The following is a 24,955-nucleotide window of genomic DNA, read 5'->3' as shown; positions in this document are numbered from 1 at the left end:
TAATATCAAAGTTACAGTATCGTCAAATCTATCGCGCAAAACGAACGAGGAACCAAATAAACCAAGGTGTAAAAAAGGCGCGACAAGTTTGATGAGCAAAATAGGCACAAGTGGGCTAGCCTTCCAAAGCATCGCTAATATAGCTTGAGGTGCCTAACGACACTCAGGGTTCCCTGTGCATTGAGCGTTGTTACCGTGTCGTCACCATCTTTCTATCCAACATCCTACGTCTAACTTCATGTTGTTCTTGTTTTCATGATATCTTGATTAAACAACAACTTGTGTCCTTTTACCTCCTGAACTACCTACTGCACATAATCGAAGATCTTTGCAGCATACTAAGGAGCTCTACATCTCTACTTTCGCCCTTGACGCTCGCTAATCACCCTTCACCATGTCACGACAAGCACCATTAGTTATCGATAATGGTACGGGGTATACCAAGATGGGGTAAGTTTTATTTTACTTTAACGATCGAATCTCTTTCTCAGATGTCCCCAACTTATACTGACGGTGGTATCAAATAGTTTCGCAGGCAACTCCGAACCATCATTTGTATTCCCAACTGTTATAGCAACACATCAATCAGCTTCATCAGGATCATCCAATACATCAGCTGGATCAGGTGCAAGAGCACCACCTCCTATAGCAGGTAAACCAAGTCATTTAGCAAGTAAAAGAGGTATAGAAGATTTAGATTTCTTTATTGGTGATGAAGCTGTAGCAAATTCAAAGTGAGTTTACAGGGTCTCCGAATAATTGAGATGTAGAAATATAATTTCAACTCAATTCCTCTTATATGTGACATCTGCTAACATTGTCGGATCGTGACTGTAGAACCTACTCCTTGCACTACCCTATTAGACATGGTCAGATTGAGAATTGGGATCACATGGAAAGGTTTTGGGAACAATGTATTTTCAAGTACTTGAGAGCTGAACCAGAGGATCATTATGTCTTACTCGTGAGTATTGCTCTTAACTTTGCTGAGAGGATGGGTGGATATTACTCGGGTCTCCTCCGCGAAACCCTCTCCTTTGGTCTATAATTTGCGTTAATTCACACAAAACATGGTCTCCTGCTCTCGTTGAGGCTGTCCTTCCAAACGCGCCTATGCACTTATAATACCTATCGTATAGTCTGCGATGTGTGCTAATCCAATACTCTACGATTAGACCGAACCCCCTCTTAACCCTCCCGAAAATAGAGAAAACACTGCAGAAATCATGTTTGAGTCTTTCAATGTGCAAGGTTTGTAAGTGTCCACCTCGATACACCGGAAAGCATGTATGATGGCGGATTTGCTGATGTATGAGTTTACCAGATACATCGCCGTTCAAGCTGTACTTGCTCTTGCTGCTTCATGGACATCTTCCAAAGTCAATGAAAGAACATTGACTGGTGTTGTTATTGATTCTGGAGATGGTGTAACTCGTAAGTATTTCCATTTGTTCATATATTGGTGATAACATCTACTAATGTCGAGTTTCTTGTAGATACAATCCCTGTTGTAAGTTTTGCATTAAACTTATGCAATTTTTTTTGAATTCACATCAATGGAAACGAACAGCTGACAAACAATATCATAACAGGCTGAAGGTTATGTTATTGGTTCATCCATCAAACATATCCCAATTGCTGGTCGAGATATCACATATTTTGTTCAACAATTATTACGTGATAGAGGAGAAAGTGCTCAAATCCCACCTGAAGATCAATTGAGAGTGTGAGTAACCTCTCAGCCATGTGATACAGTAATAACTGATAATCTTTCGTTTAGTGCCGAGAAGATCAAGGAGGATTATACTTATGTCTGTCAAGATATTGTCAAAGAATTCAAGAAATATGATTCGGACCCATATAAATACTTTGCTAGATTTGCAGGAGAGCACAGTGTAACAGGACGAGTGAGTTGAGGCGATCCTTTACAGTTGGAGTTCGAGTCGCAATACACAGAATGTATGTGCTCATTATCATGTTGCGATTAGAAATACGACCTTGATGTAGGGTACGAACGATTCCTTGCACCTGAAATTTTCTTTAACCCAGAAATCTATTCATCCGATTTCCTTACACCTTTACCAGAAGTTGTAGATACAGTTATTCAAACTTCTCCTATTGATGTTAGAAGAGGTTTATATAAGAATATCGTATTAAGTGGTGGTTCTACAATGTTTAAAGATTTTGGTAAAAGGTTACAAAGAGATGTTAAAGCTATTGTTGATGGTAGAATTGCTGGAAGTGAGGAAAAATCAGGTAGTCATTTGAAGGTGAGTCCATTGCTGTTATTTCACTTTCTTTTGTTATAATGCTGGTTCATGGCCAAACTATAAATGATTGGCATATCAGGTCGCTTTACAATGCTGATATATATTTTCTGTACTGTTACAGTCAAGTGGTGTTGAAGTCAATGTTATCTCTCACAAACGACAAAGATACGCAGTATGGTATGGTGGTAGTTTGATGGCTTCTACTGTGAGTATAATATGCCTTTGACCTCTTTTGCTTCTATTTGTTACATTATATGCTAATTGATATCTATCTTGACAGCCTGAATTCTACAATGTTTCACACTCTCGGGTAGATTACGAAGAATATGGACCATCTCTTGTTCGTAGATTCTCTGTATTCGGCAGTGCAGTATAAGAATAGAAACATATATCTAAATACAAAATATGAGTTGGTTGTAATGAATACGGATTTTACGAAACTAGCATCTTGATGCCTAATAGCAAACTTTAGTGTATGAGGCACTATATTCATCTTTAATCAAATTATCACTAGCATTCTCGTGTTTATGCGCTGCACTTTGGCTCTTGAGACCCACTTGAGAGATAGAACAAGTAGTATAGACTACAGTAGCTCTATGTGCCTGATTTTCCCGGTTAAGCTGATGATGGAATCGGAGATAAAATTAACGAGATGATAATTTGAATTTAAGCATTTATGATATTTGGTGATATTCGCAATTAACGCGTGATAAGGTAACAGCAACACTGATAACATGGAATTTCTTTCGTCATTTTATTGTACTTCACCTCACATCACATCACATAGACATTGCTATCGTTGTCTGATAATCCAAATCATCTCTCGGGATCTCTTCTGTGTCCACAAATCTAGTGCCAAGTCCCCTCATTCTTCAGTATGAGCATGAAATGGAATATTACTATATGACCATCAGACAAATATCATATCAATAATCAAGACATATGGCAGAACATTCAACAACATCATCATCACAACAAGAAGGCCAACCTCCTCCAGCTAAAAGGCGAAAAGCTAGAAGAGCTTGCGATCAATGTAGGAATAGGAAATTGAGGTGAGTATATGATCTTCACTTGGAGATTGTATGGGGGATATGATAATAGGCTAATACCGAGATTAACTATCTATCAGATGTGATTATCCTGATGAAGAACAGACACAGTGTTTCGCATGTCAGAGGGTAAGTACAGAATATAATTATCATTATGCATTGAAACTTATCACTTAGATGAGGCTGTTTGTATATTATAGTCAGGAGCAAGATGTGAATCAACTCAACCTGCTAAGATTGTAAGTTTGGTAGTCCACCCACCTCTTCATCAATTATCGCGATCAATTTTGACTGAATACGAAATGTATGATGATGATCATATATAGGATAAAAGAAGACTTCGTACATTAGTTGATTTAGCTACAACAGATGAACAAAAACAATGGGTAGCAGAACAAATTGCTTCAAGAGGTATATACGTTTCTTCAACGGATACAGGTGCTTTGAGAAAAGCTAGACCTTCAAGTTCAGGTGATCCCGCTCAATTAGTAGCTAGATTATCATCACCTAGTACAGGTAATACCCCTATATCTATCCCCACTAGTATATCCTCACATCACAAACATCATCAACACCATCAATCTAAAAGACCTGCAGTGGATCACGGCAGTCTGAATTCACCAGGAAAATCACCGAAACTACATAAACGTCATCACAATCAACCTGATCATGATCAACAACACTATCAACACAACCACCATGTACAAGCTACATCAAATTCACGATTCCCTTCTCAAGAATATCAACCTGAAGCTTCATCTTCTAATCCACCTTCCGCAAATCCTCCAATAAAAACAGTAGAAGCTGCAGCAGCGACATACACACAGAATCGAAAAGGTTCAGATGAACCTCCAAACTTGAAACTGAGTGGTCCGGAACCTCGTATGCAAGGTAAGCCAGTAAAGCCACTCGTATGTATGCATGTGAAAGTCAGCTTATAAAAGAACTTTTAGGTCCAACTGCTACAATCAACCTTTTAGCGGATTTACCTGAAGATTCAGCTGCTCTAGATCGTAGATATGGATTGTTCAGAGTTACTGAAGGTTGGGTTTATGGTGCTAATCCTGATATACCGATGAGAGAAGGACAAATATCAGAACAGCAAATAAGGGAAGATGTAATTGCGAAACGTAAGTCATTCATCTTCAATCAATTTAAGAGAAGCAGATGCAGATGCAGCTTCTGTAGGAGGAGGTGGCATTAATGTATGATTATTCTATTTTAGTGATATCATTCTATACGAATGAAATAGCACCTTTAAATCCAGTTATACCACCACATCGAATATTAACAGCAATTGAAACTTCACCATTTATATTATCATCGATTTTAGCTGTATCAGCATTATCTAGAGATGTACCTTCATCAATATATACAAGTATTAGAGAAAGATTACAAAAAGATTTAGCTAATGAATTAGGTAAAGGATCAACATTACAACAAGTTCAAGCTTTATTGATTTCTGGTATGTCGCATGAATTACATGGTGAAACTAATATGGAAGGTGGATCAAATTGTTGGATTAGAATTGGTCAAGCGATTAGACAATCACAAGATATTGGTTTACATAGGTTAAACTCAAATCATTGGGTTTTACCTGATATGTTTGCTGATAGAGCTAGAGCTTGGTTAGCTGCTATTATAACTGATAGATGGTGAGTTAATGGTTGGCGTTCAAATTTTGAAAGATGATCGATTTTTGGTTAATATGGTACATGTCGCAATTAGGTATGGAGGTGCTTGGGGTCAACCTTTAGCAATTTCATTATTGGACTGTGAAGATCCATTAGAATCTTCAGACTTACTGCAAACCCCAGATCTCAGTCATCCTTTCCAAGTTGAGGTATACCATGTAAGACTGCTCGTATACTCAGGTATATGTAATTTCACTGACATTGGCATTTTCTTATAGATTAGTTGCCTTTTGGGTGATATCAGTAAGTTGAAAAGTCTATTTTCAGCTTAAACATGGCAAAGTGTTACTAATTACTGTATACATGACAGTGCAAACCATATATCGACCAAGATCATTAGATAGATGTACAGATGGAATGTTAGAATCACTTTTACGTCAAGTGGATAATCGAATTAATCTGATACCTAAACCATTCCTTTTGAATGGAGACAACACCACTTGTCAAGGAGGTTTATTGAATCTATTGATAGTTTCAGTCGAGGTGAGTTTTTTTTGTTCTTAGCCAACTCTTACCGTTTCACACTATTATTTAATTAATCACCCTGATATGTTTTAGGTCATTTTCTTTCGATCTTTCGTCAAACACAATAGAAAACTTCCACCTCATGTAACATTTCGTCCAGCTGCTACAAGATGGTCTAATACAGTTGAAAGAGCACGTCAAGCTATAAAATGGTTAAATTTAAATGGTGATCATATTTTAGATTGTTGGTTACCTGCTAAATACGCTATAACTTATGCAGCTTTAGCTCAGTATGTTTTTTTTTTTGTTTTTGTTTTTTTGATTTTACTTGCTTGGCTGATTATATACTGGAATGTAAATAATAGATACTACAACCATGCAGCAGAAAAAGATGAAGAATCATTAAAATCATTAAAAATCGCAAAAGATATGATGAATAGATGGTCTTTAGGTCATAATCAATTAAGACCTATAGCAGCAAGAGCAAAAATTGCTGATATTGTGAACCTCTTTTATAAAGCTGCTTTAGGTATGAGTGAAGGTAATCTGTCATATATAAATGATCAAGATCAACAAACATCCGTCAAACCTCAAAGTGTATCTACATCGGATACATATGAAGAGGATATACCAAGACATAAATTAACATCATCGTCATCGAGAGTAGCAACGCCGACCTACTCGAATGGTAATCCATCGATGAGGAACCGAGATCGATACAAAGAAGAAGAACATTCAATACAATTACCACCAAATTATGAAAATCAACAAAATACCCCTGATGGTAGTGATCCCTCACGACTAGATACATCAACGTTGGATGATTGGCTTGCTGATTTCTTTAGACAACATGATATGCCAGACGCTAAATTTTCTACTTCAGCAGCAATGTATCAAGGTGCTTTGGGTTAATTTATACATTAGATCGCCAGAGATTGATTAGAGGAATTTGAATATGATTAGACATTGGAAGAAAGAGGAGTTCATGCAGAATATCTTGTTGGATCATGACATACACCTAGCGGTATAATCCATATAAACTTATATAATCTTTCTTCTCATACGGATAGCAGGAACAATGAATGCATTTTTTTAAAACAATCTCCTTGACCTAACCTGGATTGTGAGAATCTGAGTGCCACTGCTACTACAACAACTACAATACCAACAATAATAACAGAACTGCTTACCACTACTTCAGAACCTTCTCATTCCCGCTTTTTCCTTGAGGTTACATGACTACTAGTACTACAACATCATTGTCCCAGCATAAACTTTACTACAAGTAGCTATCTCTACTTCTATCTCAGACAAACATCGTTATTTTAACTTATCTAGTGGTTATTTACTTTTGTCTCTGTCCAATTGATTTACCCCAACTAATCAAACCATCTTCAAATTCTTTCATTATTAACTTTCCCCATCTTTTCTCTCCATCTTCATAAGCGTTTATAGGTGGGGGAAACGAAACACCACTTTCACCGGTCCACCAACTAAACCATGATTGATTCAAAGTACCATTCAAGGGACTACTATCATTTAAACCTATAGGGAAAGAACCAATAAATGATCTTGATTGATCAAAATACATTATACTTGATCCACAACATTCACAAAAATATCTTGATATATCTTTGTTATCAGGAGATGATTGATATTTAGTTAATCCTGGTATTTCAGTCGTAGGTGTCATTTCACCTTTTATAAATAATTCAGGCGAAGAAGATGTTGAATTAGAAGTGAATATATCGCGAAAAGGTATTTGAACCCATGAATGTGCAGGTATACTTGATCCTGTAGTTATTCTACATGAATTACATGCGCACCTTTATAGATAGGATATTTCAAGATAATTAGTTACATTTCGATGCAAGATCAAAAAAGAAGTGATTTTGATAAAGCTTATTCAGGCATAAGACGGTTCAAAGAGATGAGATCATGTACATATACATAGATAGATGATATGCGAAAACTCACCAACTAGCCATATATCTTTGAGGTACACCTTTATCATCATAAGGATGTTGATACCAATAACAATTTTCTGGTAAAGGTAATTCAGGTTTAGGTCTTCTAACATAAACGTTGAAATTATTACATTTACAATGTAAATTTAACATTTCTTCTTCTTCTTTTTCTTTTAGTTCATTTACTTTTCCTTCATTTGATATTATTGTTGTTTTAATTGATTTAGGTTCCCATAATTCCAAACTATCATGATATCTCATCAATTCATTACCATTAAATCTATTCCATATATTTGCAATTCCACCATCTTTCGTATCATCCAAAAAATGATGACCTTTTAAATCCACCAAATATTTTCCATTATTGTCATTTAATTGTATTTTATCTAAACATCCTAATAACCACATACCAATTTCAACTTTTTCATCAAATATATCTGAAACTTGTAAATATATCTTTGTACCGCAATTACCACAAAAGAATTGTGTAATTATAGTTCCATCACATGATGTTGTTGATGAATATTTATTTAATCCATCTTTATTTGCTGAATCATCGTGATCATTCTTATTCTCGCTATCATCCTCTTCAATCTTCATATTATTGTTTGTTGAAGAATTTGACTGAGAATCATTATCATCCTTCTTTTTTCCAATTGAAAATCCACATTTCTGATCATATCTCTTCAATTTCGATAATACTTCTTTTGATGGGAAAGTTTCGGTAATTTTAGCTGAAAGTGTTAAAATACATATTTGACCTGTACGAAATCTACATGCATCACATGAACATGTAGTTTCACTTATTGGTAATTTGTTTTCAACGATTTCATCTGATATTTCAATTGTATGCGAAAACAATTTACAATGACATGATGCTGTTATTGTTTGAACCATGATGAGGAAACTTATACGATATGATCAAGCAAGAAAACGAATGAAAAAGAGAGAGGGAAAGGCTTCGGTCGGGATCGGCTATTGCTATTTTATATCATTCTACGTTGCCGTGATTTCTGAACGATAAACGGAAGTTGATAACACTTTTTGCGTTCATTTGATTGTTCAACCTAGTGAAAAATCAGATTGCATTGACTTTCAATGATCACTCCATGTCTGATAAGAATCATACTATTGAAGGCCGCCATATGGCGCCCGACAAGTAAAAATGGTAGAATCAAGAAGGGTCTTGATGAAGAAGGTAAAAAACCAAGCGGTATAACGTTGTATCGCCGATAAACCGATATACAGCATGTGACATACAGGCAGACGCATGGAAGATAAGGAGGTACATGGGATGGGGGTTTCCGTCAGCAACCGATATGAGTGAATCATTCATTGATATTTGCGTAAATCTCCAGCTGGCCAATGACTTGTAGCTATAGGGATACAAAAGAAAACCCATCCCACTAATATACAATTGAGCCTAATGCTTCATCTATACCATCTATATCTTTCCTTCTAACCTTTGTTGTAACATCTTTAAATCAGGACCATTCCCACCTAATTCCTTTGGAATATCATTTGGATTACCTAATTCTTTAGCTAAATTGGTTGGATAACTTATAACTTGAAATTTCTTTGAAGTTTCTACAGAAACAAATAAACTTATAGCTGTAAACATCCATGACATGATTAAAGGTACTTGGACAAAAAATTTCCTTAATAATAATTCTGGATAATGATTTTGAAATATTTCTATTGTTGCTTTTGATGCTGATTTAACTAAAGGATCCATTCTTAAAAATGATACTCCACCGTATAAATGAATTTGATCGATTTTATATATATCTATATTGTTTGTTTCTGTTGCAGTAGAACTAGAATCATGTATAGGGATCGTAGCTTTTTCAAGATGAAGATAACTAATTGCTTTTTCCATTAATCCGATTCTCCATCTCAGGAATCTATATGAAAACGATCCAAGATATAATATAATCAGTCAATAACAATGCAACAATTAGATTTCTCTCATACTTTCGTTCTTCGTATTTGTTTGAATGAAAATACCTCAAACCCACCTCTGTAGATCCCCAAAAGGTTTCTTTAGATCTTTTACCGCACCATATACATTCCAAGTAACGATATCATCTCTTCCGTTATCTTTACCAACTTTGGTAACATAACCTAAACCATCGAAGTCAGGTCCAAAATCTTCTTCTTCTTCTGTTCCTTGTTCTTTCTTCTTGTCTAAACCAAATTCTTTCCTCCATTTTAAAGTTTTAGTTAAATTTACAACAGATTTTTCTAAATCATTAGAAGTTGATCTAAGATATTTTTGTAATATGATCAAAGTTGAAAATTCTGGTGGTTCTGCAGTAGATAATTTGACTCCCCATATATCTGAATGTCCAGCCTCTTCAATGATTTTAGGTAGTCTAGCATGAAATTTAAGCAGTATATGATCTTCAGCTAAAGAAGGCCAAGAAGATTGATCGGTAGACATGATGAATTAGTACACTATGTTCAGATGAAGTGTCTTGCTAGGCCAAAATTATGGCTATTAGAAGTTGATTTACATTGATCCTATAATATCATCTTCATGTTTCTCTCACATTCCTTCCCTGTAGAGTAGAAGTAGCTTTGACATTTCGGCCGTTTTCGTATATATATTGTTATGTTTATCTTGTTATCAGATTAGCAATCTGTCTATTAGATGAGGGGTATAAATATGTTTCATATATATAGGTTGATAGTCCAGACCAAATAAATTACCCTTTTACCTTTTACCCTTTACCCTTTTGTGCGGTATGTGCCGATAATGCCGTAATTATTGTAAATTTGATTGATGCCACTGCGGCAGTTGACAGTGTAAGTTGACTCAACTACATTAATATCCTGCTCCAACTGTTAAAGGTACCTTGTACATGACGTTTTTGTTATTTTTAGTCTGATCATTTTTTTTAGTAGGTTATAGGAGATTTTAGGAATTATTTGTGTAATATGTAATACTTGTACGGTGACTTACCTTATCAATCGATTCATTTCATTTCAATATATTCAGATGTTCTACACGTTCTTTAATTGATAGCATCCCACTTTACATTCTTATTCTATCGTACTTTTGTTATTCGCATATTGCTTAAACCTGTATAACCCATCCTTCAAACTAGAAATTATCAGTCAATCTTCACATACAACCCCCTATTTCATGAAATTGTCCTATCGAAAATCACCTGGCCAAGCAGGTTTATCAAACAAAATGCCATTTGATATACATCATTTATTTTCTGGTGGACATTCACATCATAAAGATCATTCTGCTCAACATGAAGTTAATCCACATTCAAAAGAAAGAAAGAAAGAGTTTACACTTGATGACGATGTGATAGGTAAAGGTGGATATTCGAAAGTTTATAAAGCACATTGGAAAGCCAGAGGAGGAATGTTGGTTGCTATGAAGGTTGTCAAGAAAGAAGCTGTAAAAGATCGTGAAGCATATCTTAGAATTGTTGCTACGTGAGTATCCAGCTAATTTGTATAATGTAAACTTCAATTATAGTGATAGGACTAAATATCATGCTTGATCTCTTTAGCGGTTTTCCCCGAATAAATACACATCCAAATATATGTGAGTTGCTCGTCACCTCATAATGTTATATTGTGATTGAATGTACAGCTGATGAGCATTTTCTTGATTCATCAGGTGCTGGATTGGAGTGAGCTTGTCATCCCTACGAAAGACTATAAGTAAAATCATGCTGATGATGGATTGGAAATAGCTGGTTCGAATCCACGAATAAATACTATGTCGCTTTCCCTTTACTTACAGGTGGAGAATTACTGGAAAGGTTGAATACTAGGGGTAGATTTACTGAAGATGCAGTCAAGAAAGTTATGAAAGTTATGCTTGTGAGTTTGTTTGTTTACCACTATCATATCCTCAAAATCGATTTATACCTGATTGACATTTCACGATTAACAGGAAACGCTAGCATATATACATTCACATGGTATAATACATCGGGATATCAAACCCGATAATTGGTTATACCGTACACCTGATTCAGAAGTAGATGATATCGTGTTGATTGATTTTGGTATATCAAAAGTGAGTTTGATCATAACTCAAGGCGAGGAAAGGAGCAGTCGATTTCGATAAATCAATAGTGCTAACGGGTGCCCCGCTTCTATTCTTTTCATCTCCTCTTCATCTCCCACCTGATTGCATACTGTTCATATCGCTGTATACACTCTTCCGCAATACTCGTCAGGTTCTCGATCAAGAATCTGAAGAAGATAAGAGAGACCAATTCGAAGTTGGTGGAACACCTGGATATGCAGCTCCTGAAGTTTTTTGTGGTGTTGGATACGGTAAAAATTCGGATTTATTCGGTGCTGGTGTAATCGCCTATAATCTGTAAGCTTCTATTCTACATACACGCCATGTGATGGTAACTGTGTGGCTAACATATTATCAATATCAAAGATTATCATCATGGTCACCTTGGGAATCTAGAGACACCGTTGCTTTGATCCAGGAAACGTCTACTCTGAACATCAGTTTCCCAGATGGACCTTTTGAAGGTGTATCCGAACAAGGTGAGTATCGTGTCTTGGGGTATAGTATGATTTGGAACGTTGTTCAGTCGGCTGACTATTCCTGCTGAATTATTAGCCAAAAATTTCGTTAGAGCACTGATGGCACCTCCAGCTCGTCGTCCTAGCGCTAAAAAGGCATTACAGCATAAGGTGAGTAAAACACTGGCGTCATCATTCATTACTCCGCCTTGCTTATGCGGAATATCTCTTCTTACTTGATGATTTTCCCGTTCGTTTTCGCTCAGTGGCTCGCCTTACCTATTGAGAACGATGATCAAGATCATATACTTGAACCTCATGAAGTAGTTGAATCAGATTTACAAACTATTCATGCTCACGAAACAATCAAACCGGATGATGATTTAGCTAGACAAATGAGTAGATATTCTGTAGATTTACCAGCGTGATTGAATTGAATTTGGAACTTCCAATGTCACAATTATTCTCATATGACAGTTTTTGTCTTTGTTTTTTTGCAATCTAATGGGTTTCTCTGTTTTTATAATAATTACTCCAACTATACTATATAGATGATTTTTTCGGTTCCATGGGTTTTGTTCTTCCTTTCTATAGGGATCTTCTGATCTTTTCCTTGATATGATTATGTTACAATATATAGATTTTTAGACGACTTATTTTATCTCTCCTCTCACCTTTCAATATATATATATAATTCACCACGAATACGCTACGTAACTCTCCTTATTTCCCTCTGACTTCCACACCTTTTGTACAGATTTTGAAGAAGTATGATATCAACATAGATAAACATATAGAGTATAATGAATGTCATTAACAAATTCTCAAACGTGGCTTAGGTATATTCGCTTTGTCTGAAGCATCATTCGATATCCCCACTTGATGTTCAGACCAAATGACCTTCCCAAGTATATGTAATTGCTCATTATCCAACAAGTTACGGTTGACATGGTCCAAGGATCGCTATACGATCATCTTCGCTTTGAAGTGCTGAAGCATCGTTTAGAATACAATCGATGAATTTATCTCAAATATCGTTATACATGAATCATAATAGTACAGAATTATCAAATTTACTTTTCAATTTTTTCCCAAAGTTATCTAAACAAGAGGAAACTCCTAGCACCTATCAATCACTCTCAAAAAACCGGTTACTCTTTTTTTCCCAATTTTTTTTGGTCAACATTGAAAATTGATTCTTTTTAATGACCTTGATTTTGATTTGAAAGCAATTCTTCAAATTCACCTACACCAGGTAAATCCCAACCATTTCCATTTGAATTTCTTTTAGGTTTTGCCCAATTTTGAATTTTTTCCGCTAAATTCTTAGGACCGAAACCGAAATGTTCAAATAAAACTGCATAAGGAGCTGAATGACCGAATCCAGTCATATGACAACCTGCATGAGCATATTTTGACCAACCGAAAGAACAATAAGGTTCAATAGCAACGACTAAAGATTTATTTGAAGGTATAATTGATTTTTTATATTCTTTTGATTGTGATTCAAATCTTGAATAATGTGGCATTGAAACTACTCTAACTTTATATGAAGACTGTTCAGAGAGTAATTTTGCTGTTTCAATAGCTCTTGAAACTTCTGATCCAGTTGAAATTAAAGTAATATCAGGCAATTCTTGTTCAGAACCATGAACGATATAAGCACCAAATTGAACTCTATTTCTATCAGTTCCTTCTAATAATGGAACAGGTTGTCTAGTTAAAGATAATATACTTGGATTTTCAGTATCTTTTAAAGCTAGTATCCATGCACCGGCAACTTCTTCTGCATCAGCAGGTCTAATATAATTGAAATTTGGTAAAGCTCTTAAAAATAATGGGAATGCAACTGGTTGATGTGTAGGTCCATCTTCTCCAACACCAATTGAATCATGTGTTGCAATTCCAATGAATCGAAGTTTCATCAAAGCTGACATTCGGATAGCTGCTGCTGCATATAACCAGAAGATAAAGTAACTTGACATGACTCTGAAATAAGGTTGTGAATAAGACATATTAGAAATTCGTGTACCATTTATCTGGTTGTTACCAACTTTTACTTACGGTACTATAGCACCTTTATGCCAAGCTGAAAGACCATTTGCTACAGCCACCATAGCATGTTCTCTAATACCATACCTAATTTGACGACCTGAATAATCACCATAACCAGATTCAGGATTTTGGAATTCAACCATATCATCCCAATTAACAAAAGTTGATTCACATAAATCTGCTGAACCAACTAAGAAACTATTATCTTGAGGTATAACTGATTTTAACATTATACCACTTGATTGTCTTGTTGCTTTTGGATCTTTTGGTAAAGATTCTTTTGGTGGTAAATTATTTTCCCAACCTTCCTTTAATTCACCATTTAATCTTCTTTTAAATTCAGCAGCTTGTTCAGGATAAGCTTTGTTGTACTTTTCTAATAATTTATTCCATTCTTCTTCATCTTTTGCACCTCTAGATTTACTTTCACTGAAATAATCATAAACTGATTGTTGAACAACGAATTTCTCTTTTGGATCAAAACCTAATGCAGTTTTCACATTGGCTACATCTTGTTCACCTAATGCTGCACCATGAACTTTACCACTACCTTGATTAGCTGATCCAATACCAATGACTGTTTTGATATTAATGAAAGTTGGTTTTCCAGTTAACGATTTCGCTTTATCAAATGCTTGAACTATAGCAGCGAGATCGTTCGAACCATCATCAACTTCTAAAACGTGCCATCCCATAGCTTTTAATTTTGCCGAAGTATCATCGGTAAAACAAATATCGATTGTTCCGTCAACAGTGACAGAGTTGTTGTCGTATACAAGAATAAGGTTATCAAGACCCCAATGTCCAGCCATTGAAATAGCTATTGTAGACAATCGAATCAGTTCAAAGTTCAAACGCTCCACGCTACCTTTTCAACTCACCTTCTTGACCTATACCTTCTTGTAAACAACCATCACCAGTGAAACACCATACTTTATTATCTATAATTGGATAATCTTGTTTATTATAAGTTGCAGCCATATTTTTATTAGCAATAGCTAAACCAACTGCATTAGCAATACCTTGACCTAATAAACCTGTTGTTAGTTCTACACCTGGAAATTCGATTTCCGGATGACCGGCAGCTATACCATCCATTGTTGGAGCATGATATTTCTTAATTTGATCTAAACTCCAAGTTGAATATCCAGATAAATGAAGTAAGATATATTGTAAAAGACATGCGTGCCCAGCAGATAGAACGAATCCTATCAAGAAGGAAGCAGATGATCAGTTTTTTGTGTTCATTAAATCAATCGAATAATCTAAAAGTAAATGACATGATTAGACTACTACTTACGATCACGATTTACCCATTCTGGATTAGCTGGATTGTATCTCATACTATATTTCCAAAGTGCTGTTGCAATAGCAGCTGCACCCATTACAGTACCAGGATGACCTCCCTTATACTAAAAACCATCAAAGTGAATCGAAATCAGTATTGCTTCAGACAATGAAATACTATTATTTAAACTTACCTGTTGGCATAAATCTGCACCTAAACATCTTATAGTATTTATAACTAATTTCTCTGTTTCTGGTGAAGAAGCTTTTGCGGGGACATGTGGATCTTTACTAAGATCTTTACCATGATGAGTGTCTTGAGTATGGGTAGCTATAGGTGACATAATTTCTTTACTATATGAAGCTAAGGGGTTTCTTTCGAAAAGGACATACCTCAAGTGTCATCTAAAGCATGCATGCATTATATATACCTATTTGTCTTTCAGCAAAGAGTTATCAGATGGGAAGTCATATCACAAAATAATGTTGATGAATCAGTATACAGAGCCTTGAATTACCACCCCGGAACGATAATCAGTAAATATTGGTCCGAAAACTTGAGACCGAAAACATTAGATACCTCATGAGTTCCTGGAAATATAGCCCCGGTCAATTACCCCACTACGCTTGCGGGGCGATACTTGTTTGCTTTTTGTTTCATCTACATTTGAATGGGATGCGTGACTAGAAGAGAGATGCGATGTAAGTGGTCTTGTGTCAGAATGATTAAGGCTTACCTCATTTTGGAATTGAAGAAAGAATTGTAGGAGACATGACCGTTCCGGAAGGATATCTTTGACTTGCCTTTTCATGTAACGTGTATTTCCATTACAATTCGCAATAAATTTGCTAATCGGTTATGAAGCTTACCGGGTGCTGACATTACAAGCTGATTCTAATAAGCATTACGAACAAAGCAATATCTAACCGAAATAAGTATCCGGATATGCAGCGCACGTTTTGTTACGTACATCTTATATACCTTATCACATGGACGAGGCATGTCGAACACGAGGCATTTGAGCAATTGAGTGTATTATTGAATGTATTGGTAAATTTCCGTACATATGGACAGAAATTCTTTTACTGTTTGAAAGCTCCATAGCCTTCTTGCATGGCTAAACTTATTGCTCCAGTCTCAGACGGGATGTCAAAGCAAGTCTAAAACGACAACAGCTCTTCATTAAAACATGGATGCCGCGTTATATATGGTCCAATTTGAGAGTTTCGGACTTGTCCGCCTTGTTTTTACGTTTTGCAGCTTAGATGATTATATTACAATTATTAGATGCCGGTGTATGAGGGTATGAGGTATGACGTATGATGATAATCACCGAAAACATCGTAAAAAGTTGACCGAAAATATATCAATAAAATATTTAGTCGAGAAACCTTATCGAGAGTGCCGATTCAACAATAATTAATGATATTTTCGATAAGACATCAAAAGACATCTTGAATATCGTCATTATTATGTTAAAGATCGATTTGATATTGATTTTGGGTAACTTGAGATCAGTCAACACATGTTCAGCATCCGTAGTCATTACGAGTAGCTCATCTCATGAAACAGGATATACATTCAAACTATGTTTTTGGGTTTTCACTTTTCTGAGAAGTCTCTTCGACGACCTTGACCGCTTGATCATTACTGACTTTCTCACAACTGATCCTCAAATAAATCGAACAAGATGGATACACTACGAGAATCAGTGAGTCAAGCTACATTCTGGATATCACCCCGATCGTACCTGATACTAAGTTCTTTGCTAGTTCGCCGGACAAGTGATAAGGGCTGTAACGGGTAGTAAACTTTTACCTTATCCAGATGAATTACCAGATTATGTTTTGCCTACTCGTTATCGATTTCATGAGAAAACTACACAACAATCTGATCATCCAAATAGACAACAATCATCGGATCATCCATTTCATCAAGATAATCTTGCACCAGGAGAAAATTCAGAAAGACATGGAAGAACAAGTACGACATCGAATGAATCGAATTCTGATGAAACTTTGATTGTTGATGAAAGATTAATTTCACCACAAGGTGGACAAGGATTATCACAAGATAAAATAAAAGAATTTATGAATAAACCTGAAATCGTTACATGGTATGGAACAGATGATCCTGAAAATCCATTAAATTGGTCATTATTAAAAAAATGTTGGTTAGTTATTATAATAATGTTAATGACTTCTTCAGTTTATATGGGAAGTAGTATTTGGTCACCAGGTGTAATGCAAGGTGCAGAATATTTCGGTGTAGGTCAAGTCACATCAACTTTAGGTTTATCACTTTTCGTTGCAGGTTACGGTGTTGGTCCTTTATTCCTTTCGCCAATCACTGAAATTCCTTCAATAGGAAGAACAATTCCATATATTATCACATTAGCTATTTTTTGTGTTTTACAAGTTCCAACTGCTCTAGTTACCAATTTTGCTGGTTTTGCTGTCCTTAGATTTTTAGCTGGTTTTTGGGGTTCCCCTCCCTTGGCTACAGGTGGTAAGCTATCTTTGCGCTATAATCCAACTTACATAGTAGGACGAACAAAGCTGAGCTATTCTAACCTACTATTTAGGTGCAACTATCCAAGATGTATTCGCTGCTCATACAACACCTTATGCTATGGGTCTATGGGGTCTTTCAGCGGGTGCATCACCAGCTATTGCACCCATTGTAGCTGGTTTCGCTGTACAATATAAAGGTTGGAGATGGTCATTCTGGGAAATGTTATGGTTGAGTGGATTCACTTTGATTTTAGCTATATTTACATTACCTGAAGTAAGTGAGCATTCAGATATTGTTAACTTTCCTGAATAAGCCTACATTGACCCTTTTGGCAGACATCAGCAGGTACAATCTTACTTAGAAGAGCTAAAAGACTACGTAAATTAACTGGTAATCAAGAATTAAAATCTATTTCTGAAATTTCACAAGAACAAATGTCAGGTGGAGAAATTGTTAAAATGACTTTAATTAGACCTTTTAGCATGACTTTCACAGAACCAATTGTTTTAGCTATAGATTTATATATTGGATTAATTTACGCTATTTTATATTCTTATTTTGAAAGTTATCCAATTGTTTATGCTGAACAAGGTTATGGTTGGAGTTTAGGTGTATCAAATTTACCTTTTGCTGCTTTATTAGTTGGTAGTTTACTTTCTTATGCTGGTTATTGTATTTGGAATAAGTGAGTGTTTTTATCTATATATCGCCTTAAAATCGTATTGAAAACTATCGACCTTTTCATAGAATTCGGTAATAGAAACTGATCAATTCTGTTCTTAGACTTTATTTCGAAAAAGTTTATAAAAAGACTAGACATGCTGCACCTCCAGAAGCTAGATTACCTATGTCAATGGCTGCTGCTATTTGTTTCCCAGTAAGTTATGACACACACTTTTATACTGATATGAAACGCATCTGACGGCTTGACTTTAGGTATCACTTTTCTGGTTTGCCTGGTCAGCGAATAGAACACACTGGATTGTGCCAGTTCTATCAGCTGTCGCTTTTGGTATGGGTACAACGTGGATGTAAGTAAAATCCGTATCTTTGAACGCGTAGTAATTCTCACTAATCATCACTCATTCTCTTTACAGGTTCATGCCTTTCTTAACATATTTGCCTCATGGTGAGTCGTATCTTATACTATTTCATACACAATGTTTAATACACCCCATGCTAATTTCAAATCACTTTTTAGCTTATCCCGAATACGCCGCCTCTGTACTTGCATCAAACGATTTCTTCAGATCAATGATGGGTAAGTTTTCTCTCTGTATATCATATATAATTCATTGAAATTCAACTGACCAATCGACGTATGTATATAGGTGCCGGTATGCCTCTTGCAGCTCATGGATTATTCGTTAATCTAGGTATAGATTGGGGAAATAGTTTACTTGGTTTCTTAACTGTTCTCTTCGTTCCTATACCTTTTATACTATATAAAGCTGGTCCTTGGTTAAGAAAGAAAAGTCCCAGAGCACTACATGATGATTTAGAAGAAGATAAGTCGGGTGAAGATGGACAGGCTTAATCAGACTTGCTTGTTAAAATTTTACATATCTATATCTCAACTTATAATATTTAACCTGCCTTATAATAATTACCTAGATCTAAGAATGTCTACTAGTTCACGTTATAATAAAATATGATCATGCATTTGCTAATTTGCAAGATCGGGTACAATACATACATAGCATTACAACAGATATACTTTTCAGATGAGATTACACAGCAGATTCTAAACCTATTATAATACTGAACATAGATAGTCCTTTGAAATCTAAACATCTGAGACAGGTCCACTTTTTTTTTACCCCACTACCACGACATACATCTCTGATTTATTCTATTTTGTTAAAAGCATGAAGATATCAGCTTAATCGGATTCTTAATTATGATGTCAAGTGAAAAAGAGAAGAATAAATCTCGCAAAAACTCACTTTACGATCTTTAACAGGGGTTAAATGTAATAAACTTCTTGCATATTTTTTACCTGAATCCGTTAAATCATCCGCTATATGATCAGGAGCAAATCTCGAAGATTGTGAAACTAATAAACCAGCGTAAACAGATTGAGTACTTTCACTTGATATTATATCTCGAACTGATTTTGTGATTGATTTAGTTTCTATTGGATTAGCTCCAGTTAAAATATCTAATATATCTAATCTCAATAAACTTGATGATAATCTATCTTTATGTGTACGGATTGGATAACCTATTCAAAGACGATGTTATGGTAAGCTATATCTAATCAACCTGTGATAAAGAGTTTCTTGGGCAATACTTACGAAGATAGGCTAGTAAAGGTGGAGTGACGTATTGAATTCTTCCACATTTAGCATCCTGTTGAATTGTCATGATTAAGCGGAATTCTTCTATTATATCTATGTCAAATGAATTGGGAAACATCGCTTACAAAGATAATCATTTTGGAATGAGCGGCTGAAAATGTTGACATCCTATCACGAATTCTCGCAGGTATTTGCAAATTGCTTGGAGTACTGACAATAGATGGCGAATACCTATCATACCGACTATTAATCAGTAAAGCACAGATAAACCGTTAGTCCTCGGTATACTTACGAGTCCATGGCTATATCTGTATCTCCACCTTTCTTCAATTTCGATAACCAACTTGATTTCTTATCAGAAGATAACTTGGGACTAGTCAAACTGGCTGCGAAAGACTGTTTCCTGTTTGGTATAGGTTGATTTCCAGGATAAGATGAAAATGGGGTCATAGCTGATCCTGCTAATGATGATTCCGGCTGAGATTGTATTTGCGATTGTGAACCTGAAGAAACACGGATCTGCCTTATGATAGAAGGTCTTGATAGTTCTTTTTCGGTCTACACGGAGCAAGGTTAGGCTAAAATTGATATGAGAAATAAATGAAAGATGACTTACACTGTTAATCAGGTCATCACTAAATCCGAATCTATCTACTGGCCCACTCTTATCGCTTGGTCCACCTGTCACCAGGTCTTGCAGATTTTTGAAAGCCTTTGTACCTGACATGGCAGAAGTGACCTGAACAGCAAACATCAGCAACAAACCCAACACTAGTCATATGGACTTACATCTATTTGTGCACCCAACAAGTATTCAACCGCGCCGTTTGCACCTTTCAAGGGGATCTATTCTTTATGTTAGCCTATACCTTGTGAGTTATAAGTATCGCGTTAAACACACCATATTCAATACTATATTCGAATCACAAACGATTAGCGACAAGAAGTATGTTCATTACAATAAGTGACTTACAATTCCAGAAAGGTTTACCAGTTCTTGTATAATTCAACAGCAAACAGCAATGTTCTTGACCAGCTTCAATTGCAACTAAGAGAGGGAAACAATGTATATAAGCAACTTCATTCTACGAACGGAGCTATTGTTGAACGTACCTCGTAAAGCCCTTACAGCCGTTTTGTCAGTCTCAGGACCTTGCAAGAAACGACAATTTCTACCAATCAATAAATCTCTTGGGTATTCTGATAATCGACAGAAGGCATCGGAGATCAGAACGAGCTATGTCAAAAGGTTAGACAAGTTTGACGTATTGTTGGTCAATTCATGAACATTCACTTACAGGTTGATCGGGTAAACGTGGATCAGCGATACCTATCAACTGAAGTTAGCTACCTTAATTCACCTGAAAGTAGGAGAAGGGCTTACAGAAGACCTCTCCTAAATCTCCTCTTTTCTTATGATCAGGTATGAATTGTAAACGAGCTTTTGCTTGTTCCGTCTGTGCATCAGACAGTTAGCATTTTGACCATATGCGCAACGACATTTTTCACAACATACCAGTTTACCGGTAATGAATCTCTTAAATTCAATAGAGTATAACCTATCTGTGGCTTCTTCTTGAGCCGTGTGCATACCCAGAGACACTGAAGTCAAACTAGAAACATAACTTGAAGGGCGGAAGGGTAAACTGCAATGGATCGAGATCAGTTTACGAAACAAGCGATACGGCAATATCTTTAACTTACGAATCCTGTGGGTTTCGTTGTTTGTCAAAATATATATCTTGAAGTCCTGAGCCTACGGCCTGACCTTGATGTATAAGCGAGCTAAAACCCCTAGCAATGTAAATATAGGACGACATGTTTCTTACCTTTACTTCGTCGAACAAGGTTACATATGCCCGTAAATCCTTATAATAGTTTAGTAACTGCTTCGAGCCAGGTAAACCTTCATCATTTATCCATTCTTCGAAGCGAGTGAATCCCATCTGTATGATTCCCGCCGTCAGTGATTGAACGAGATAAGTTCAAAACAAATATAACAATGGGCTTACATGAGTCTTTAATAGTTGTTGGAATCTATCTTTACTTGCCATATCCAACAAAGCTCTTTCTTGATTCTCTTTTACACCTTGTGATATTGGTTCTATGGGCATTTGCGATGTATCAGCTTAATCATACATAACCCTCAATTCAAGGGCAATTCCTTAATCAGGACGGTAGCCTTATCAAGTTACTTACCACTTGTTCTAGTCTCCTGTTTATTTTCTTTATTCCCAAGCATAGTTTCTGATAAAGGTGGGAAATGAGGTACTTCAATATCTGCACTGTTTATATTATCATCATAATTATCAGGTTCTAGATTACCACTTGATGCAATTGATATATTAGGTGAATAAGAAGGTACATTTGTTGTTGAGACTGGATCATAAGCTAAAGCTTCTTCCAAAGAAGCCATTTCACCATCATCTAAATCTTGAGAAGATTGTAAATTTGAATTAAAATGTTCTAATGCATCTAATAAATCCCATACTTCATCACTATCATTATCATTTTGACCATTACTACCAGATAATGAAGTACGTGATGAATGATTATCGGTTAAAGGTGTTGATGCTGAAGAAGACATTTTGTTTTTAGCAGCACCGCAAGCAGTTCGAATGTTGCTTGACTTCTCACAAATAAAAGTGATGATAAACCCTTCGAGCGTAGGGAGCTATTCAATTGAAATGAAAGAAGAATAACGAAATAAAGAATGAAGATATGTTTTGTAAGACGGTTAATGTTGAAATGAGAGAAAAGAATCCCATGTGTTGTTTTTTTGGTAGTCACCAATATCAGTTCCAGTGAATTATTTTTGTACGCCTTTTCCCACTCCCGATACTCTATCTTACTGCTTGTCATGTTTAAAAATGGGCACTAACCTGTAGTAAACAGCTTTCGATTTCGTCGATCGTTAACCGGATCATTTATATTGGATTAGTAAGGTTAATTTACCCGATCCGGGTAAGAGCGGCAGGATTGACGACTCTCTTCCCTTTGTCCATTTTTCCTTATTAAATATCTTACTGGGAATCATTGACGTCTGAGGCGTTCTAAAGATGTACGCAAACCCGATAAAAATCGTAAGAAAAGTCTTTGTTGCTTCTTTCTGGTCCGAAAAGAACAAACAAATAAGAAGTAGAGGCTTACCTACTTTTATATCACATGGTATATACCAGAAGATCTTCCGAAGGAACATCTTGACAGAAATGACAAAACAAGTCAAGTACGCAAGGCGTTTCGTAAAAGTTTATTGAAGAGGATACACTCAAAATGCAACCAGCATCAACATTACAGTAATTTGTCGGCAGGGAATCGTGATTGTTTCCTTAAAACACATGTTGAAAGGTCGTGAGACCCACGTTGAAAAGGAGCACGTACAATCATTTGCGATCGGCCACCTTTAATTTATGTTTCAATAACATCAGGACACGGAACGATGAGAGCTACCACTTAAACATATCTGGTAAGAAAAGTTGTCAAGGAGGAGTTAACTGGCATTTTATACTGTACGTTCTGTTCCTGAAACGACAATATACAATCCTCAGACTATGTTTCGAATTTGAAAGTACACCTATTTGTATGGTTTTATTCACTCCTGAAAACCCATCCAAATTATGAATAGTATGCGCGGATACTTGTATACGCATTTTACCATTGCTCTGAAAATCTTCAGTGAGATGAATCATGACGACGCTTGTCAGCTAAATGAAACAAAGGAAAAACACCATATTTCACTGCATTCGCAATCCATGAGAAAATGTCCAGGTGGACATTCAATGCAATTGATCGTTATATCGGTATAACGATCAAAAGCATCTCGGATTTCAAGTGTTCATTTGTTCAGCTCTACAATGAGGATACTCCGAAATAGTCAAAACTGATCATTCCCCCATGCCTTCACTCACGAAAGGAAAGCTCTTTGATGGCTTACACTGCTATATACATCCTTCGCCGCACGAGAGGGATATAATCGAAACTGATCATGGTAAACTCTTAAAGGTAAGCTAGAGCTGAACTTTCATGGGTCGGATATTTGGGTATCAATATGTAACTCAATCCAAAAATTCGAACTGCAAGGATGTTTGTAGATATGTGAAAAGCATGACGTTGGCAACTAGACCATATATATCACCTGATTAGGCAAATGGAGGTATAATACATCCAATACCCTCAGACAAAAGAGTCGAAGTAATAGTAATACCATATTACTTCAAACCATCGTTTAGTAAGATAAAAATTCATGTGATACCTCTTGATCCACATTTGACATGGGCAGATCCAGGTGTATTAGATATTCAGCGAAAATGGACTTCTTATTTATTAGTAAGGTGTTTTGAAGAGATCATTCAAGATGGCCGTATATATACAGCGAAAGACGAAAGGTGGTTTTGGGAAGGTCTTGGATAGATATTTGTTCAAAGGCAAATAAAGTCTTCAGTGAAGATGATGACTGGGGTGGTTATAGGATAAGGTACGTTTAAAGGTCAATTGAATGTGATGGCTCGTGTCAACGTAAGGTTGACAATATCATTCCCCAAAAAGGGGAAGTTACGATCTTTGGATCAATGCAACTGGATCCTCAGATGGTACATACTCATCTCGAACAAATCGGCGCAAAAGCTATCTTGATAGTCTGGCTCTATACCACACTGATATCATTAACCTTTGCGAAAGGAATTATCCTATCAGCATAAATCATTTTGCCAGATTACCTTTATTTCCAATATATAAACAATGTCCTCCAAACCTTACATATAACATTCAGTATCGACAGAGCCACACAAACGAGTCACCATTCTCACTTCAAACTTCGACTTACAGTTTCGCTAGTG

General features: G+C 36.0%; 8 protein-coding genes across 8 annotated transcripts; 4 read left to right on the top strand and 4 right to left on the bottom strand.

Annotated features, from left to right (window-relative positions):
* Nucleotides 1–394: 394 nt before the first annotated feature.
* Nucleotides 395–2,646, top strand: L201_006986 (uncharacterized protein; the record flags this gene model as incomplete). Its single annotated transcript, XM_066222697.1, has 11 exons — nucleotides 395–450; nucleotides 528–734; nucleotides 838–964; nucleotides 1,176–1,255; nucleotides 1,325–1,434; nucleotides 1,497–1,510; nucleotides 1,593–1,726; nucleotides 1,781–1,907; nucleotides 1,989–2,270; nucleotides 2,392–2,475; nucleotides 2,551–2,646. The coding sequence occupies 11 exons, from the start codon at nucleotides 395–397 to the stop codon at nucleotides 2,644–2,646; spliced, it is 1,317 nt and encodes a 438-aa protein (XP_066078794.1).
* Nucleotides 2,647–3,212: 566 nt separating this feature from the next.
* On the top strand, nucleotides 3,213–6,390 carry L201_006985 (uncharacterized protein; the record flags this gene model as incomplete). The annotated part of the gene is made up of 11 exons (XM_066222696.1): nucleotides 3,213–3,322; nucleotides 3,400–3,448; nucleotides 3,520–3,558; nucleotides 3,646–4,210; nucleotides 4,273–4,449; nucleotides 4,545–4,974; nucleotides 5,048–5,171; nucleotides 5,232–5,256; nucleotides 5,324–5,496; nucleotides 5,572–5,768; nucleotides 5,844–6,390. The coding sequence occupies 11 exons, from the start codon at nucleotides 3,213–3,215 to the stop codon at nucleotides 6,388–6,390; spliced, it is 2,436 nt and encodes an 811-aa protein (XP_066078793.1).
* A 433-nt stretch (nucleotides 6,391–6,823) lies between these two features.
* On the bottom strand, nucleotides 6,824–8,342 carry L201_006984 (uncharacterized protein; the record flags this gene model as incomplete). The annotated part of the gene is made up of 2 exons (XM_066222695.1): nucleotides 6,824–7,304; nucleotides 7,456–8,342. The coding sequence occupies 2 exons, from the start codon at nucleotides 8,340–8,342 to the stop codon at nucleotides 6,824–6,826; spliced, it is 1,368 nt and encodes a 455-aa protein (XP_066078792.1).
* Nucleotides 8,343–8,889: 547 nt separating this feature from the next.
* Nucleotides 8,890–9,888, bottom strand: L201_006983 (uncharacterized protein; the record flags this gene model as incomplete). The annotated part of the gene is made up of 2 exons (XM_066222694.1): nucleotides 8,890–9,349; nucleotides 9,464–9,888. 2 exons carry the CDS (start codon nucleotides 9,886–9,888, stop codon nucleotides 8,890–8,892), a joined length of 885 nt encoding a protein of 294 aa, XP_066078791.1.
* A 756-nt stretch (nucleotides 9,889–10,644) lies between these two features.
* Nucleotides 10,645–12,391, top strand: L201_006982 (uncharacterized protein; the record flags this gene model as incomplete). Its single annotated transcript, XM_066222693.1, has 9 exons — nucleotides 10,645–10,901; nucleotides 10,979–11,013; nucleotides 11,089–11,101; nucleotides 11,165–11,294; nucleotides 11,368–11,493; nucleotides 11,657–11,802; nucleotides 11,872–11,984; nucleotides 12,061–12,134; nucleotides 12,230–12,391. 9 exons carry the CDS (start codon nucleotides 10,645–10,647, stop codon nucleotides 12,389–12,391), a joined length of 1,056 nt encoding a protein of 351 aa, XP_066078790.1.
* A 774-nt stretch (nucleotides 12,392–13,165) lies between these two features.
* On the bottom strand, nucleotides 13,166–15,649 carry L201_006981 (transketolase; the record flags this gene model as incomplete). Its single annotated transcript, XM_066222692.1, has 5 exons — nucleotides 13,166–13,952; nucleotides 14,028–14,838; nucleotides 14,900–15,226; nucleotides 15,319–15,430; nucleotides 15,500–15,649. The coding sequence occupies 5 exons, from the start codon at nucleotides 15,647–15,649 to the stop codon at nucleotides 13,166–13,168; spliced, it is 2,187 nt and encodes a 728-aa protein (XP_066078789.1).
* A 1,347-nt stretch (nucleotides 15,650–16,996) lies between these two features.
* Nucleotides 16,997–19,357, top strand: L201_006980 (uncharacterized protein; the record flags this gene model as incomplete). The annotated part of the gene is made up of 9 exons (XM_066222691.1): nucleotides 16,997–17,017; nucleotides 17,079–17,814; nucleotides 17,891–18,093; nucleotides 18,156–18,505; nucleotides 18,604–18,697; nucleotides 18,757–18,851; nucleotides 18,918–18,949; nucleotides 19,022–19,081; nucleotides 19,152–19,357. 9 exons carry the CDS (start codon nucleotides 16,997–16,999, stop codon nucleotides 19,355–19,357), a joined length of 1,797 nt encoding a protein of 598 aa, XP_066078788.1.
* Nucleotides 19,358–19,636: 279 nt separating this feature from the next.
* On the bottom strand, nucleotides 19,637–22,707 carry L201_006979 (uncharacterized protein; the record flags this gene model as incomplete). The annotated part of the gene is made up of 17 exons (XM_066222690.1): nucleotides 19,637–19,672; nucleotides 19,767–20,044; nucleotides 20,118–20,172; nucleotides 20,246–20,351; nucleotides 20,413–20,678; nucleotides 20,737–20,859; nucleotides 20,910–20,966; nucleotides 21,022–21,032; nucleotides 21,094–21,168; nucleotides 21,234–21,357; nucleotides 21,419–21,450; nucleotides 21,505–21,577; nucleotides 21,637–21,766; nucleotides 21,825–21,883; nucleotides 21,950–22,066; nucleotides 22,133–22,224; nucleotides 22,320–22,707. 17 exons carry the CDS (start codon nucleotides 22,705–22,707, stop codon nucleotides 19,637–19,639), a joined length of 2,022 nt encoding a protein of 673 aa, XP_066078787.1.
* Between the last annotated feature and the right edge of the window lie 2,248 nt (nucleotides 22,708–24,955).

The sequence above is a fragment of the Kwoniella dendrophila genome, chromosome 9, assembly GCF_036810415.1.
Source record: "Kwoniella dendrophila CBS 6074 chromosome 9, complete sequence".
Classification (NCBI taxonomy): domain Eukaryota; kingdom Fungi; phylum Basidiomycota; class Tremellomycetes; order Tremellales; family Cryptococcaceae; genus Kwoniella; species Kwoniella dendrophila.
The sequence above is the reverse complement of the archived record's forward strand: the minus strand, read 5'-3'. Positions and strand labels throughout refer to the sequence as shown.